The following is a 12,544-nucleotide window of genomic DNA, read 5'->3' as shown; positions in this document are numbered from 1 at the left end:
TCTCTCCTTAGTCTCAATATAAAAGAAGGATGTAACAAACCAGTAGCTTATGTCACGGTGGCTAAGTGCCATTTTAAAGATTTAAAGTCAGCATTTTGGTCGTCACCATGTTGGTTCCTGGAGCCACGTGTGACCATATTTGGACATGAGTGTATAGTGTTAGGTTATTATTAAAATGAGCTGCATCTGTAGATGAAGTTTGGATCTACAAAAAATGGTTGATAAGTCTAGCTTCGCCCTTAAAACTATGTTTTAACGTGGGAGTATTTTGGAGCTACTTTTGAAAAACTTTACGTTTTACTTTGTTTCCATTTTAACAGCTCCCAACATCTAAAACAATGTAAACACTTAAGTGACTAAGATAGGTTTCTTGAGGATTGAAAACCTACAAATAAAACAGTACTGGGAAAAAACTTTTTTCCCCCGTAACTTTTTGAAGGCACTTCTTTCTCTTAAAAAAAACGAAATTTCTTACTTTTTTGAAATTATATGGTTTTGTTGTCAATGTTTTATGGGAACCAGTTTGATTCATTCATTTGGCTCAAATTCTATAACATCCAACTGATTTTTCTTCAGTGGCAGTAACTAAGTCTTACTGACAGCTCAGGAAAAATTTCATGGAAAAAACGTCATGTTAAAAGCTTTTAATAACAATCCTCCAACCACTCAAGGCAAAAACAAACCTGACACTGGACGTTGTCACAGACTAAGCTTCTTACCAACACTGTTTACATTTAATCAAGACTTCCAAGCATCATACTCCCAACCCTGACCCCTGACAAGGATAACAAGACCACCACAGCAGGTTGAATCAGGACAGAAAGACAAGAACAGAGCGGGAAGCTGGAAGCAGTTTGCCAGGAGCCGGTGACAGATGTGAATGTCGACTCATCTCCGCCAAACTATTAAGAACAGAGGCTGAAAATAAACATTTAGGCTTCAGAGACGATACACCCCCTCCACCCCCACCGCTATCAGCCTCTCGCCAAGTCTTTCAGTTACATAAGAGGTCAGGACACAGCGGTGCTGGCTCTGATGCAGGTTGGCTGTTTCACCAGCACCAGCTCAAAGGTAAGACTTGTGCAAAGAAAAATAAAAGAGATCCAGACATTCAAAACCCATCTGAACCGAAAAACGTCATCACATTCACAATCCTGGAGCTGTGTGATGACAATCAGCTGTTAAAATACTCAGAGATTCAGCTGGCATTTTTATATATTTTTCTCATGATCAACAAAGCCAACGAAAACTTGTGTCTCTGTGCCCATTGGTTACTACTGCAGAAGTAAACGCTTAAAAAAAAAAAAAAAAACCCATAACTTTACTCTAATAAGCAAGTCCACAAAAACCATAACAAATTACATTAAATAACACCCATTTCACAACTAAAATACATCTATTTTGCAGTGGATTCATCTTTGTGGCATTTTGTAATGTCATTGACAACATGCTCTCACATTCAGGAATTTTTTTTTTCAGTCTTTATTTAATTAAGTTATCGGGTGTTAGCAGTTCTTGAAAAAAAAAACCCAACTCACTTATGACTCATCTACTGAAAAGAAGGAGCTGCAAAATAAAAAGTCAAGGCATAAATTTACAAAGCAATAAGCCAACTTCGGCTGTGACTACAGCACAGGTGATGAGGATGTAACAGTACTTTTAGATGGATAGTCTTCAGGTTCCTGTCAGATGGACCGAGTCAGTTCTGAGATTAATGATGATGCTCCATTTAAATCATCCTCTGGATTTTCAAAGAAATATCACTGTGTTAAAATTTTCCATAGACTGGAACTTTTACAGATACCTTCAACAGAGGTGCATTTTAAATGCAAATTTCTGGAGCAAAATGCAACAAACCAGCTACAAAGTTGACACCATATTCTACTCTTTGTGATGTCCTTATGTGCACATGCGAGTACAGTGTAAGCAATAATCCAAACAAGTCAGGGTCATGTGCCTTTCCCAGGGTTGCGCCATATAACATCGGTATGATTTTTTTGTGTGATACAAAAGTGTTATAGTGAATATCATTACTATAGCAATGCCATGTAATTACACTCCCTACTATACATGACCGGACAAGCCCGGGCATGTCTGACAGGAAGAGCTGGGCATCAGCCTAGGATGATTTTTAGTACTTAAAAACAGCTACTTCAGCCTCCAACAAAGCATAAATAAAGTAAACAAAGTAGTTATGTAGTACTACTATACAACAGAGGCTCTAAATGGGCCCTTATAAAATCCAGATATATTTATTAAAAAAAACAAAACAAAAAAACAATAACACCTTGACGGCACACACATTGTCCAGTGACATAAACACGTACTGCGTTTCCTAGTGCTCACCCAGCTCCCTGCTTGTTTGCTCCCAAAGGAACAGCCTTCTGTTTCTGTAGGTGGTGTTAAGTCTAATGATCCACTAGATTTTACAGTTTTTGAAGGATTGATTTTTATTTATTTATTTTTTTAAATTACTTTTTCAAAGCCCTCATCTCATGCAGTTGTGAACTGGTTTACAAGTGTGGTCACAATACAGTGACTTAGCTTAAGGACCAAAAGGAGAAAAGGGCTATCCTTGCATCTACAAGGACTTCTATGGCTCAATTGAATATATTCTAATTGTCTAATGCATTTAAAAAAAGAAAGGTCCTGTTAGCATGGCAGGAACCAGCCTCTCCCCCATCCTCATTCTTTATGCTAATCTCATCAGCTGTTATTGTATAAATGGCTGAGCGTCAAGTTTGCCAAAAGAGTTAGGGTTAGGCCAAAAATCACTCCTTTAACAGGAGTGGTCCTCCTTATTATGAATCTTGTTGGATTCATTGCTCACGCAATTACTGCTCCAATTATCTAGGCCAAGTCAGGATTTCCTTTAACTCTAAATCTCAAAATCAACAACAAAAAAAGAAGGGGGAAAAAAACGAGAAAGTTAGCCTATAAATGGCATCAGGTGACAGGAATGAGAACATTTAATGTGTCAGTCATGAAAAGACTTTAAAAAGCCTTTAAATGTGGCTTCTTTTCTCAGCTTGTTCCAATTGCCTAAAATAAACAGTAAAAAAATAAATAAATCTAAATCTCTTGTGGAACAGTAGGAAAAATAACTTGACAAGCACCTAAAAGAGTTTTTATTCTTGAGTGTGACAAAGCAGTAACCTAAAAACAACAAGGATTGCCAACAAAAGCCTCATGCTTTGTGTTTCTGTGAACAGCGCTGTCATGACTCAGTGTTTTTCTGTCAACGTAGTGTCACAGCCAATGCCAAAGGGCCCGGGCCTCTGAGATACAAAGGCCGCAATCAATGGAGCTTTGGAAAAACTGATGGAAAACCACTGGCCGACTGCTGAGAGGGATGAGGGAGAGAGGAGCCGAGCAGCAGGGTCCAGCTCAACATCAACACCCGACATCATCAGCGTCACCACCAGCTGCAGCCGCATTGCTCGGCTTCGTCCCCTCTTATCTGTCTAACGATGAGGGGGGAAAAAAGGGCCTCAGGAGCTGCAGCAGCAGAGTCGATATCGTTCCGACTTCCCCGAAACCACTTCCAGGCCCAGAGACAGAACCAAAACGCACGGCGGCACAGATCAAAACGACCACGCACACACATTTCTACTGCTAACGATTAGACACAAAAAAGGAAAAGGAGAAACACTGCAACGGGCAGCTCACTCTCAACTCGCTGACTTCAAACTGTAAAGTTAGACTGCCATTCACTAAGCTGCAAAAAACTAGGCATTCACCCTCAGCCTGTGAAATTTGCATTTTAAAAGAAAGCCCACTTCCTGATTTGGTTGATTTAACAAGGAAAACAAAACCGTGGCTCCCAAGTTGCATGACAACCGTGCAACGTGAACTGGGAAAAGGTAGGGGGAGAAAAAAAAAACCCGTTTGTTTCCAACAGATCAGGAAAACCACCATTTAAAAACCTTCAAATGGGACGAATCCACAACTATATCTTATAAGCCTGTTAAAACAGCTTCACTAAGAATGCTTTTTGAATTTGCTTGAAGAAAAGAAAACAAGCCTCAACAAACCATACAATCCCTTTTTAAAGGCCTCAGTCTGAAACATGTATCAGGCAACTTGGAGCAAAGTGATCTTTACTGCAGCAAAAGGCTAAACATAAAAAGAAGCTCCTAATTCACCCCAGGAAGCTCTATGGAGAACATAGCTCAGTCTCAGAATGCCCTGCTTCCCATTTACACAATTAATACGCAATCTGTTGTGCTTCATGAATTAGTAAATGAGTTCTGCCACATTATAACAGGCGAGACAGAGAGAGAGAGAAAAAGGGAAGGAGGGGTAAATTACCTTCTGAAGGCTGTTTGGGTTCAGCTGTGTCTTGTCTATTATTTTAATTGCCACCTGTAGAGAGGGAAAAAAATAGGAAGTTAGCTAAATGGCAAATAATAGCAGAGGAGAAGTGTGGCACAGAGGAAGTGGAACATGGCACCGAAAACAAAAACCAAAAACAAGAAAGAAAAGAGCTGAGAAAAGGAACGTGATTGCTGATGTTTTTCCAAACTGCCGTTTTAAGACTTGAAAACTAAACAGGGAGGGTTATAAAATAGTTTCAACATCCTCTTTGAGTTAAAAATATGTCTAAATGCACCTGCCAAATTATTATCTACAGAACAGAGAGGACAAAAGGCAGCAGAGAGGCTTCCTTTCCTTAAATGTCACAGGCTGCATTAAGAAGAAGCTTGCCCTTTCTCCTCATCAATTATGAACAAATCAAATGTTCAGCTGCTACACACTGCACTGAAAACAACCATTACTGCCTACAAGATTTACAGCGATGAACGGGTTGGTGTGCGAAGCTGGCAGCACTGCTTTTATGTTCCAAATACCACTGTTTCAATACCACACACATTTATGAAAAATGTATTTAAAGGCTGTAAATTGTAAAAACTAAAGCTAAAAGCAGTATTATAAATCAGAATCAATCTAACCGAAAAACAAAAGCAAAATTACAAATCTGACCAGACATTCAATGTTAGTGCTTGACAGTTTGTGAGACACTGCCACACACACACACACACACACACACACACACACACACACACACACACACACACACACACACACACACACACACACACACACACACACACACACACACACACACACACACACACACACACACACACACACACACACACACACACACACACACACACACACACACACACACACACACAAGACATCCAGCTCCTTAACTGCAGAAATTAGCTCTTTCACAGCGTGAGGGAGATGCAAACAGTGATAAAACGCCTTCACAGAAATGTTTTTATCTGCAAAGCTTTGTATTATTTTGGATCCTTTCTTTAAGCGAGAGAAAAAAAAAAAAGTCAGCATCACTGTACATCTTACCTCTCTGCCTGTGAGCATGTGTCGGGCCAGTTTGACCTTGGCAAAGTTGCCCTTGCCGATGGTTTTGAGCAGCCGGTAGTTGCCTACGTGGGGCTGCTGCGGCTCCTCGGAGCTGCGGGCCGGACGCACGCCCGTCCGGCCCGGGCGTGTGCTGATCTCCTGACGGCCATTGGTATGAGAGGTGTGCTGTGGAAAAGGCACAATGTTAGACGAGCACTGGCTCTTGAATGGCTCTTATGTGTTGCAACATCTACTTGTAATCAATGGTGACTCACATTGACCTGCTGTGGCACCTCGGCTCAGCAGGAAAAAACACTACTGATATTTATAGTTCTGATGCACACAAAGAAAGTAAGCTTTTCTTCCAGTGGCCACAGATGGCTGATAAACTCTGTGCTATCCCAGCACTTTCAGAATTTCATCAACCAAACATATGAGTCCAAAAGTACAGATATTCCCATGAATACTTACCTCGTCACTTTAAACAGGAAAATGTATTTAGGATAATTAACTATTAGCTCAACAAGATCCAGCTAAATAATGTTAGTCAAATATTGTCCCACTAAATACGTTTATATTGCAGAGACATTAGTATCCATTAATCGCATTTTTCAAAAAAAGAAATCACATTTCAACTGTCACTGAATATTATGGACCGTGCACAAAGTCAAATGTGGATAATGCCAGCACCACTACCTGTCTCTCCTTGCAGGTTTCAGTCCACATAACTGCACTGAACAGGTTTATGCATCGCCATGTTCGAGTGCTTGCATGCTATGTTTATTCGAACAGCCCATTTTCATTTTCTGGTTGCAGCAAACCGGCCTTCCCCCACATTTTTCCACTGGTGCCTAGCAAACACCACTATTTGCTTTCCTTTTAGATGTTTCTTTAAACCAACTTAATTATTGCATTTTCTCCCCAACTATGAAATCTGAACATCATTATCAGTTAGACTTTTTAAATAATGTAAATATGGACAGATTATAGCGAAATCATAATTAAATTCATGTGAAGTTTGTAAATTGTGAGCATGACAAGGCTGTCAGTTATAATTTGGCATTAAGAGATGAACATCACAGTCACTTGGCTTCTTGTTTATGTGGCTAAGAATTTCAGGGCCACTTAATCAAGTCCTTGGACACGGATTTATTTGTTATTTTGGGGGGGGGCAAGGGGTAGAAGAAGCTCCTAAACTACCCATTAATTTACTATTAGAAATATTGTTCCAGTGCAGTGCTCTGACTTTGTCACATGCTTACAGAATGTCCCTATCAATCAACCAAAACTGAAAAAAGTAGCATATCCTTTGATGGGCATACAACAGTTTCATAAAGATAGGGGTCTTCCTCACACACTGCTACCACAGCACCTGTGGTAGAAACTATAGGGAGGAATCTGCAAACCAACATAGTCTCCTTGCAACTTCTTTTTTTACAGTTTAAACAATATGCACATCAATATTTGGCTTTTTCTGCTAACTAGCTGAAGCTAACCCTTGATACCCTGATAAGTGTTCCTTTTTTCTTGTCACTGTTTTTACCTGGTTAAAGTTTCATGTCAGGACTTTGAGGCTAGCAAAAGAGAGATGTCATGGAAAACACAGCACATGTGGGTGGGGGAAGGCAACAGTGGTGGTTTCTACTGCTCAGTCTGCTGGCGATTACATACAACAATCGCAAAGCTCTGCATATGCTCCGAGCGCAATCGATCAACTAGTCATTTAATTCCAGTCGACTTCTTCCTTTATACATTTTAATTCTAATAAGTGTTTTTGGGTTAACAAGGTGCCATCTAAAACCTGTGAACTGCTACTTTAAAAACAGAAGTGATGTGATGGAGAAACGTGCCTCTACACACATTTCCTGATTCTGTATGAGCACGCTGAGCTGTCGAGTACAAAGTGGAGAGGGGTTCACAGTGTTACAATAACGACATTAATTGCACAGAGATGGGACGTTCTCCTTGGTTAGAGGCTACACCAGATTACACATGCAGCAGCATCATGATGTGTGCCCTATAAGCATTAGGAAGTCTACATAAAGTGTTCCACAGACAATTCATAGTCTTAATGAAAAAGAAAAAGAATTCTTTTATTCACATTGCTCATTTTAAAGCAGAGCCACTGCATGTATCACAAACAGAAAATGTTACGACAGTAATTTCAAAGAAATCCTACTTTTTAAACAAAATGATCTCCTCAGTCTTGCAGGAATAATTAATCACAGGCCACTTTATAAGGTACACTTGTGAAATCTAAAATAATCCAGCCAAATCCAAATTCTGCTTTTATAAAGCGGTGGCTTCCTTTGTTTTTGTTGAGATTGTCAGATAGATCAGACTTTGTTTTAATAATAATATTAGTAGCATGTTGGCTAACTGGACTACACTGCACCAAACTTTTAAGATTTTGCCACAGTAAAACTTTGGATAACCACATTTCTGCTCGGGATACTTCTGGAACGCAGCAAACAAACAGAAAACCTAACACACTCTCCCCCGCATCGTTATCATGTAATCAAAGAGAAACTGCACAGCCTTGTGATTTTGAGGTGTTGTACTCTGACAGCACAGCTGATAGATGGATCAATTCTTGGGTGCTGTGCCCAAAAACTGGAACAAAAATCTGGCAGATACTAAGTGTGGCCTCAGTATCGACTGCCTAACCAAAGCCTCATTAAGGGTAGCGATGCACTCTGCCCCACCCGGTTCTACCCATCCCCTACAGTCCCTAACCTGGCTGACCCCATTCACTAAGCAGACAAAAGAAAGAGACACTGTTAAAGTGGGAAATTAAACAGACCTGTAGTTGTTGCAAAATTCAGCATTTAAGAAACTGGGCACAGATTGCACCTCATATCAAGGCAAGGCAAGGTCAGTTAAAACTTAATTAACACTGCAGAGCATTAAAAAGTATCAGAGCAGTTACAACACTGCAAATCTCAATAAGAAATCCATAATTTGGTTGTACATGTACAATGACAATAAAGTGCTATTCTATTCTAGTCTATAAGGTCACTTTAACAGCACAGACATACTTTTAAGTCACTACAGGAATATTTTAGGACTTCTACAGCGATAGCAGAGGAGATAAAAATACCATCAACTAGGATAAGGTCACTGTTGAATACCAGAGACAGACTGGGAAAAAAATGCAGTGAAAACACTCAGATGTAGTTTTCATTATCTTTGAACCACACAGAAAACATCCACCTGTGTTACCATCGTATTATTTTTCCAGCTAACAACTTGTAAGAATTAAAACAAGAATAACAACAACAAAAAAGTCCCTTTTTATTGGTTACTCACAAAGCTGCGGTGTCTTTTGGCTGCCTGGGAGCCAGTCATGTTTCAACAGGAAAGCACTGCGCCCCGCTGACGATGCCCATAGAGATTCCCACAACACCAGATTTTTCCCAACTCAGAGCCCCGATAACCGCAGAGACACAGAGAGGGAGACAGCAGGAGGGGGAAGCCACTGATCCCAGTCAAGCTTGCGACAGGCTGACACACCCAAACCGGAAACCAGACGATAAGCTTTCATAATAAAGGCTTCCTGACGGCTCCGTTCTCATTGTTGCCAACATGGACTAAAACGCTAAAAACCGCCGGTATCGAACTTCGTATAAACCTTTAACGCTTCCAGAGCTGCCCCGAACACTTAATATGGTACTGATTAATCTTTTGCCAATCAACTTCAGCGCCTATGAAGATATTAGAAAAATGCCAATCACAGTACCACATAGCACAAATGATATGAGGTGTTGATTTCTCTGTCCAAATATACAAATATTCAAAAATTAAGGTCTTAGACCCCCCAAAAGAAACAAATTATCAGCACTTTACAACAAAAAAATCTTTTAAAATGCTGATTAATATCTTTTTAATCCCTGTGACGTGAAATGAGCCCTTGTATTGACAGTTGCCTCTACTGATTTAGTATTTCAGTGCCTGCTGGTCAATAATAGATCAACAGAATTCTCTGGCGTCTTATCACCCACATGTTTCTTTCATGCAGTATAAGCCTTATCACCATCCGGCTCTCTGCTGCAACTCAGATGAGTCATAAGAATCTGGTTGTAGTTCTTGCATATTTGTACTCATTGAATATGGGGGTAAATGTGTGACAGAGAAAAAGCGCAGGGGAGATAAGTGGCAAAAGTCTCCAAGATACACACAGTCTTCCATAAAAAAATAAAATAAATAAATAGAAATAAAAATTTTGCAGCTAAAATATTCAGGACATATAATTTTGTAGTAAAGATTTGATTTTCAGTGGAACAAGGATTGAGGTATTAAAGAGTGCCTAAAAAATTTCAATATAGTCACTTCCACTTGAAAAAGGAGAGAACTATAGGTATACTTTTTTTTTCTTAAACAACCATTTGATGATTTCTGTTCAATTAAATGTGCTATATCAATAAATTTGAAATTAACAAAAATAGCGGAGAGTCAAATTTATCAATTGCGCATATGCATCATGCTCATTTTGCAGCTTTTATGATTAAGTCCGCTTAAGTTCTCCAGTTTAGTTCCATTCTAATTTTGAAAATCCTGACCGGAAGCTCAAATGCCTACATTGTAACTACCTTCACACCGGAGGTTCTGTTAGTCACGCGGGGCGGACTCACGAGGCCCTTATTTGGAAGCTGAACGGGTGAAACCTCTGAGTGACAGCTGGGGGAGCCAATAGACAGGCTGAAGACAAACTACTGTTGCCTGCCAGAACCAGCAAGCAAAGTACTGTAGTTTTGTTCACCGTTGGGCCTGAATATTCTTAGTACAGTCTAATTACCTATAGTCATATTGATACTTCTCACACACCAACAAAAAATACACATCAAGGCGCAAATAAAGCCCATTACTAACACTCATTAACAGAGGCGTGTTTGACGTAGAAGATATGCTTGTTTACGATTTACCAACCAAGTGTGAAACAACCATCTATCATCCGGTCTAACAAGGCAGCAAAAAGCTATTGAGGATCTACGTTTTTTGGCAATTCCGTGATATTTTTACATGTACTTAAAGAAAACAACCCAATAAAACAGACCCTTCTACTTACACTTTCCGTCACCTTCTCGTTGACAGTAGGTAAAGGAGTTTTTGTTGACATCTTTTATTCCTTCTTCCTCAGCCAGTCGCCGTTTTAAGTCCAAAATACACACAGTCTTCAGCCCGACAGCCGAAGAAGGAAATTATTGCTTTGCTTTTCGGCTCCCTCCGGGGAAACAGTCTCAGCATGGATCGTGACAATTTTCAAACGAGACCGGACGTGTTAGAGTCGAGCACCTGAACAGCTAGGGACAGAAAAAAACCCTCACCAAAGAGCATAATAATCCCGCTTACAGCATTTACACGGCGTGTACAAACCGTGCATGGGCTGTGCTAAACTTGGCAGGGAAACGAAATCAGTGTCCGTCTGTCCGTTTAGGTTTGAGTCACTGGAGCTAACTATAATAACGTTAAGGCGCTGTCGGTCGCCACTTCCAAAAATCGCCACAGGCTTTTCTTCCACAAAACCACTCTGTCTAGAACCGTGCCATGGCGTCGAGTGTCACCTCTGGATAATTCTTGGAATGATTCAAAAGATTCGGGTAGCTGAAATACTCGCCGTCGGCTCGGTTTCTTCCATCTCCGGCGGCCCAAAGTGAAGCGGGTCTGTCTGTTTTAGGTGGGACCAAAATGGCTACTCAGCGGCTGGGCTGGATTATGCTGCCTTCACGGACACCAACCGTGCTCCGACATTAGAAATTATTCTAAAATGTCGGTCAACCGACCTAATAATGGCATTTCTTTGTTCGATTGGTGATTCAAGAAAGATAAAGAAAATATTTTTTCTCTTAGGAATAAGATTGAAGCTTTTGTGTGCAATATTCACTACTTAACAACCTTAATAAAAAGTAAGAGATTGTCACAGGATTTAACCTGCAATTAAATAATTTTTATTAATAAATATTTTGTTGATTATTTTCAGTCTCTCTGCAAAGTTATTATGATTTGACCAACATCAAAATGTATTAATTATGCTTATAAAACACATTAAACAATATCCAGAGAATATTTCAGAGTATTGCTAAACAAAATACTTGATTTAAAAAAACTTAAAAAATTACTTTTGTGAGGAACTGAGCACTAATATGGGGTGACTTTTTGACGAAATTCTGTATTTTGAAATCAAAGAATTTTTATATGCCGTAGAAGAAATAACAGAAAAAAAGCTACATGTATCATACATTGGTTTTCTGTTCAAGTGGATTTTCCAGTACTACAACTCAACTGTAGCAATCAGAAATTGCGTTACAAATACTAGTTGTTGTTGTTGTTGTTTTTAAAACCCCACATTATCTGAATTAAATTGAAACAATAACAGTGTGGGATAAAGTTATAACTTTATCCCACACTGTTATTGTTTTAATTTATAAATATTTTATAGTTATTGTTTTAATTTATAAATGTAGCTGTTATATATAACAGCTACATTTATAAATGTTTCTAACGTGTTTGTGTGTGTGTGGTAGTTTAAAAACATTAGAATCAGTTTACGTTCTACAAATAGACACATTACACATGGTAGGTGTTACTGCTTAGTTACATTTTTGTAGGTCGGACTGGATGTTTCAAAACTAAACTGCGGAGGGATTTAGGGTTAAATGCCTTAGACAATAAGAAGTTATGTTTCTAAGCCTTGCTTATTTTCATGTTTGATTTCATACACTAAGACGACGCCAAGTTCCCCGTTTAGGGTTTAATGTCGAATTCAGATTTTTGTTTGTGATGGAATGTGGATATCTTATTTCGGAAAGCACCTGAAGGCAGCACGACTGTGTCCAGTTGAACGGGTGGAGGAAGTGAGGAAACCGACTGACCTCAGTCCCACAGGACCACAAGTACAGAGAGGCCTGTCATCAGTCGGGAGGAAATGGGAATTTAGTAAGCTTCAAAGGAAAACAGTTGTGCGCCTTTGTCAAATATTAGCGAGACAGAAAAGAATAACAACACCATCCTTTTATTCTTCGAATTCAATTCGAATAAATTAGAGCTTTAAAGGTCGCTAGTATCTTTTTTTTACAAAGTCGTATAGGTTTCATACAGGATAACAGGCTATTTTTAATGCATTATACAACATTTATAGGTCGTAGAAATAACTTTTGGATTTCTAGGCTGAATT

The 12,544-nt window shown here is 39.4% G+C and overlaps 1 protein-coding gene across 11 annotated transcripts in view; it reads right to left on the bottom strand.

Annotated features, from left to right (window-relative positions):
• mark3a (MAP/microtubule affinity-regulating kinase 3a) overlaps positions 1-11,090 on the bottom strand; it is a 48,108-nt gene extending 37,018 nt beyond the window's left edge. For 7 of the 11 annotated variants that reach the window (XM_039603339.1, XM_031753558.2, XM_031753559.2 and 4 more), the window contains exons 1-3: positions 10,439-11,090; positions 5,374-5,559; positions 4,312-4,365 (exon numbers count right to left, since the gene is read on the bottom strand). In XM_039603339.1, the coding sequence (XP_039459273.1) occupies positions 4,312-4,365; positions 5,374-5,559; positions 10,439-10,489 (291 nt within the window). In that variant the 5' untranslated portion in view covers positions 10,490-11,090. Of the gene's footprint in view, positions 1-4,311; positions 4,366-5,373; positions 5,560-8,682; positions 8,827-10,438 lie in introns of those variants that run through there. The other 4 variants (XR_005609396.1, XM_031753557.2, XM_039603337.1 and 1 more) reach the window with 3 other exon arrangements.
• Positions 11,091-12,544: the final 1,454 nt, after the last annotated feature.

The sequence above is a fragment of the Oreochromis aureus genome, linkage group 19, assembly GCF_013358895.1.
Source record: "Oreochromis aureus strain Israel breed Guangdong linkage group 19, ZZ_aureus, whole genome shotgun sequence".
Taxonomy (NCBI): Eukaryota; Metazoa; Chordata; class Actinopteri; order Cichliformes; family Cichlidae; genus Oreochromis; species Oreochromis aureus.
Note: the sequence above shows the minus strand (reverse complement) of the source record. Positions and strands in the feature narration are given on the sequence as shown.